This window comes from Sorex fumeus, unplaced genomic scaffold (genome assembly GCF_029834395.1).
Source record: "Sorex fumeus unplaced genomic scaffold, SorFum_2.1 ptg000072l, whole genome shotgun sequence".
Classification (NCBI taxonomy): Eukaryota; Metazoa; Chordata; class Mammalia; order Eulipotyphla; family Soricidae; genus Sorex; species Sorex fumeus.
The window spans coordinates 19,004,287-19,010,286 of record NW_026606129.1 but is presented as its reverse complement, the minus strand read 5'-3'; the positions used below and the strand labels follow the sequence as shown (position 1 = coordinate 19,010,286).

General features: G+C 44.6%; 1 protein-coding gene across 1 annotated transcript in view; it reads right to left on the bottom strand.

The window, feature by feature from the left end:
* Positions 1-498: 498 nt before the first annotated feature.
* Positions 499-6,000, bottom strand: part of PLCL2 (phospholipase C like 2) — a 200,118-nt gene continuing 194,616 nt past the window's right edge. The window contains exon 6 of the mRNA XM_056129273.1: positions 499-1,326. Coding sequence (XP_055985248.1) covers positions 1,147-1,326 — 180 coding nt within the window. The 3' untranslated portion in view covers positions 499-1,146. The remainder of the gene's footprint in view (positions 1,327-6,000) is intronic.

Sequence of the window (6,000 nt, the reverse complement as noted above, 5' to 3'; positions counted from 1 at the left end):
GCAAATGAAAAAAATTAATATTTTGAAAGATGCAGGCAACTTTTATTCTTGTACAAGGTAAAAACGCATGTTGGTCCAGGCGTAGGGATTCATTGGCTATAATGTCTGGTATCTTAAAAAAAAAGAACAATAACATTTCCCCCTCCCCCTAACACACACACACACAAAACCCAACTAGGACCAAAGTGTTTGGATCTGCATTAAAATTTCTGCACAGAGGCAGAAAGCCATCCCTATTCCCACCGCTTGCGCAGCCCGGCGTGCTGTTTGGCCTGCAGGTGGCGCCCTTCCTACAGCGGGCACCAGGTGGAGCAATGGGGTGTGGTCTACTTTCCCATTGGTTCACTGGCCACATGTGGACGTCACACTAGAAAGCACAATTGGTCAAGCCAGACTTATTTTTGAACAAGCTGCCCCACGAGTAGTAATTGACCGCTTTTAGTTGAGTATTAGGGAAATTTCAACTTTCATTAAATGCATGTACTGCCACTGGAGAAATATCATAAAACATCTCTTTAATGTGAACACTATTTCATACAATGAAAAACCATTTACAGTGTGTGGCTTCCGGACGGCTTGCTTGTACATCAGATATACACTCCACACGCACCCTCAGTCCAATTGCACATTCTTGTTAAACTCCACGGCACTCCCCAGTCCTGCGGATGGGGGTGGAGGGGTCTGTCCACTGAGTCTCCTTAACAATTATGGCTCACCAGTGTCTAACGCCCAGAGACTCTGGCACTCACGCAGTAAGTGTGTAGACAAGGTTTTCCTCCAATAAATAGTAATTTTACAATTTAATCTGTATCTACCTTAAGAAATTATCTGTTAGGAAAACATTTCTCACTGGAACTAGAGCGAATAGTCTGTTGGTTCACACTGGAACTGAGTTAATAACGTCTTGGTATACAAATATCGCATATTTGGGCCAGGAATATAATTTCTTGTTAAAGTTTATTTGCCTTCACACACAGGATTGCTACATACATTCACAGTTTTAATAGACTGTAATTATTTATTCCAGTTGTGCTTTAATATTCCCCGATATTATTTCCATTAGTGAGTGCAAAGCGAATGCATGTCCCCCTTGGCTACACTTGGTCCTAGAGTTATAAACTCCATAACAGTCTCGCAGCGGCGCCCTCACTCTCCCGTTTCATCGCTCTCTTTTTCAGGGATGACCTCGAGGCTCCTGCGTGGCTTCTGCACGTCGGTGTTTTCGGTGCCCGGCTTATTCAGTCCGCACGAAACAGCAGCATAATGGATTTGTTTCAGGTTCTCCAAAGTTTCATTCTTAGCATATTTCAAAAGATCCGCTTGTCCCTGGAACAAAGCATGCAGATCAACAGAATCAGATATGACGTGACTTCCATTTATGCCTCTTGAGTTCTCTACATGAAACCTCCCTCTTCATCCTGGTTAAAATGCTGTTTGGTTAGTTGTCTGGCCGATCCTGATATTCAATTTTTTTTCTGGGGGGAGGGGAAAGGGGGGAATCCTTCAAGCCTGGCGCTGGGAATATGGCCCAAGTGGTAGAGTGTATCCCGAGCACTGCTTACAATCCCACCCACTCTCCCTACCACCCTCACCCCAGCTGGGTGTGGCCCCAAACCGGAGGGTTGGAGAGAACACGGAAGGCTGCTGTGTGTCCCCCATGCAGGAGGCTGACCTGGGTTCCACCCCTATCTCCACATGGTCGCCCAGGCACCACTACGTGTAGCCCCCAAACCAAAATTTTAAATTCTGAAATAGGTGCAATTTATCGAAGGAGGCCACATGGATAGAGACACGCAAGTAGAGACTCTTATGTGCTCTTTGCAAACTTCCTTTGGTGATTACTTTGGGATCACAGTGTCCCAAGCAACACCCAGGACCTCCATCAGCAGGTGTCAGTCTACTATCAGAGCCCAGCAATGCTGTGCAGCCCAGGCTCTGCAGTTCTGGGTATACCTAGGTCACCCCCAAAGAGCTGGGGGGCCCCAGGAACACACCCGGAGATGCTCAGAGGAGTATATGGTGCCAGAAGTTGAGCTGGGGGTTGATGCATGCCTACTTGGCTCCATGATCTCCCAGCCCTAACGATCACATTGCACACAGCCAGGGTTCGATTGTGAACACATGGGGTTGTGCTCCTTCATCCTTCCCACACAGAGCTACATGGGCACCGCTGAGTAGCGCCCGGAGAACACATCTCTCACCACAAAGACCTCCCTCCGATGCAGACTGATACCGCACCCACCGCCATCCCTCCACCACCATACTGAGTCCACACCTTGCACTGCCCATCTGCTCTCTAGGAAGCAAGTCGGGACCCCTCAGGCACATGGCAGCCCCTGACCACCCACTGGGTGAAGGAACGAAGGAAAGAATTCTTCATTTGAGCCAGGCCTGTGATGCTCAGGGGTTAGTTATCCTTGGCTCTGCACTCAGAAATTACTCCTGGTGGTTCACAGAAGACCACAACATGTGATGCCGGGAACTGAATCTGGGTCAGCTGCATGCAAGACAAGCTCCCTACCTATGTATACTCTCTCTGGCCCTTGAGCTTTCTTTTCTTTTTTTTCCATGTGGTGAGGAGGTCAGCATGACCAGTATACAGGCCAGATGGTGGTACAGCGGGCTGAAGCGCAGTGCTGGGGGGTCTAAGCCAGAGTGGACAGGGGGCCAGGGCAGTTAGTTAGTCAACCTCACTGGTCCTCACTAGTGCTTTGGCTCCAGAATGTAAACTCTTTTTTCTGGAGTGGGGGGCAGGAGGGACACGTTTTATGCATTATATGGTAAATTTAGCAGCATCCCTTCTTTTTAGCCTCTGACAACCCCCAGCAACCCCTACAGTTGTAACAACAGAATATCTGCAGACCAAATATCTCTGGGAAAAAAAACACTGCGTGATGTCAAGAGTTTGGGGAAGAAGAAATGATGTCACACTCCACTGCTGAATATCAACATTCCTACTTTGGTTATCTGTGTGGCGGGGGTGAGGGGTTGGGGGTTACCTCCTCAGCTGTAAGCTTAGGCTCCACACTCAACAGTGCTCAGGAGGCCTATGTGATGGTCGGGACCAAACCCGGGGCCTCAAGTGTGCAAGACATGCTCTCTGCTCAACCTGCCTACTTTGCTATTTTTGTTTTGGTGGTCTTTAGGCCCCAACCAATGGGGCTCAGTTACTCCTGGCCCTCTGTCCAGGGATTTCCCAGGATTCCTCAGCCACATGCAAAGCAAGCACCTTGCACTTTGCTTTTATTTACTTATGGCTTTTTTGGGCCACACCCAGTAGAACTCCTGGGTCCGCACTCAGGAATTACTTCTGGCGGTGCTGGGGGACCATATGGGATGCCGGTGATCAAACCCCAGTTGGCCCTACCCACTGTACTATCGCACCGGTCCTGCACTTTGCACTTTGTACTAGTACAATCCACTGTAATATCTCTTGGGTCCCACTTCGTTCTTTTTTGCGCCATTCTTTTTCTTTCTGTACTGAATTTGCCTTTCATGAACAGAGTTCTTTCTACTTAAACTAATTATCTCTCTTCTCCTTGCTCACAATTCTGTCCCCACCCCTTCCCCTAGGGTTCTCAATTTATTCCATTCTTCTCTGTATGATCCCTCTGTGGTTCGCTATTCCCTTTGCTCTTTCTATTCTTGATCTCACCCCGTCTTTCTCTCGGTTCTTGTCTCCCAGTGTGCACCCCCACCCCTCCAAGTACCCCCAACAACAAAGGATCGGGGTTTGCTGCAAGAGTCGTGATGGGTAATGACTTCCCTAGTCAGCGACTAGACTATAATAAAATCTCTGCCTCTGGTGACACCAAACTGCAATGCAATTTTAAGCCACCACGGGGCCTGAATACACAGAAAGGTTGGCTGTTTACCACTCACGGCTCATGATTTGTCTGCTGTACAGAGACCTTTAATTAGGAACTATAAATAGACGTTCCATTGCTTGGCTGAATGAAAGAGGCTTTTTTTTTTATTCATTCTTACTAGTCACTAAATGCCTATGATAAGATTTTACAAGCTGAATGGTCTTTGTCTCCCAGGAGCACCCACTTTGATTTCTAGTTAAGAGTTTATTTTTTCTTGCGTGTGTAGAATTGCTAACATGCATCCGTAGCTGACTGATAACTAGACATTCCATTTGTGCTTCAAAATGCTAAAGATTTTAAAACTAATTTTAAACTTCCAGTAAAATGAGCAGAGCCTATGCAGGCTATTTCCATATGCATCCTGACCATCCCCCCAACACACACACACACACACACACACACACACACACACACACACACACCTCCCATCTCCCTCCACTGTTGCTATCCAGAGTGAACATTTGTTATAGTTGAAGAATCTCCATAAAATCTAGAGTATTCACTGGGATTCACTCTGAGTGTTATTGGTCTGCAAATGTGAACAATAGTCCAGTGATACTCATCCACCATTAAAATAGTCCTATTACCCTAAACATTCTCTATGCATCTTTCACCTTTATCAGAATGTCACTGAGTTGCAATTATTAAAACATATAGCTTCCCCCCCCCCCCCCCACAGTGATCTCATCACTTGGTAAAATGCATCTAAGGTCCATCCACTGTTTTTATGGCTTAATAATCCACTTCTTTTTTTTTTTAAAAAAAGCACTAAATGTATCATTGGGATGTACCATAGTAGATATATGTACATATATATATATATTTACCTACCAATGAATACCGCAGTTACTTTCCAGTTTTAATAATTAAGAAACAAGCTGCTAAAATATCCATGTAAATGCTTTTGTTTTCATGTAAATTTTCAGATAATTTTTGTGGATATCAAGTTTGGGGGGTGTTCACAAGGTAAGGAAGAGCATTGTTTTGTATAAAAAGAAATGTCTCAACTTGTCCTAATTGAAAATACCATTCTGCAGTGTTGTCAGCAACAATTGAGAGTCCTGTTGTTCACCAGCCTTGAGTGTTGTCAGGGTTATAGATCTTGGTCATACTAATTATCTGCAGTGATATCTTGTGGTTGTTTAAGTTTGCAAATCTCTAGTGACATGTGAGATGAGGCCTTTTTTAACCTGCTAACTTGACACATGTCTACCTCTAGTGAGATGTCTGCTCAGGCCCTTTGCCCATTTATAATCAGGTAGCTTCCTCCTTGCCAAATTTTTAAAAAAATTTTTATTAGTGAAACACCATGAGGTACAGTTGTAGACTTACAAATTTTTGTGCTTGGGTTTCAATTATACAGTGTTCGAGTACCCATCCCTCCACCAGTGCCCATTTTCCACCACCACTGATCCCAGTATCCCTCCGACCTCTGTGGCAGGACATCCCTTTTGTTCTCTCTCTCCTTTTGGGTGCTGTGGTTTGTAAAAGAGGCACTGAGTGGCAATCATGTTCGGTCTATAGTCTACTTTCAATATGCATCTCCTCCTTGCCAAATTTTAAGAGTAACGGATAAAGTTTGGGTAATAGCTCCTTACCAGATGTGATTTTTGCAAATAAATTTCTCCCAAATATCTTCATATTCTCTTGACTTGTCTATTGAAGAACAATTTTTTTTTATCTTAATGATCAGCTTATAAATTGTTTCTTTCACGGATCATGTCTTTGGAACTGTCACAACCATAGTTACCTAGGGGATTTTTCTATGTTATCTTTCTAGGAATTTCAGTTTGCATTTCACATTAAGTCTGTGATGTTAAATTTTTTTTTCTGTTGTTGTTTCAGCCATATGCAGCAGTGCCCGGGGGAACAAGTAAAGGCATGGATTGAACCCAGGCCTCCAGTAAGCACGCCAGTCCTTTGAGCTACCTTCCCAGACTCCATTTTAATGTTTATGGAGAATGAGAAGCCTATGCCTAGATTAAAGATTTTCTGTGTGAGGATATACAGTTATTTCATCTCCACTTGATAAAAAAACTATCTTTGCACTGCTGTGTTCTATTTGCTGCTTTGTCAATGACTGTGCTTTCGTGATTCTATTTCCAGGTTTCAGTTGATCTCTGGTGTTTGG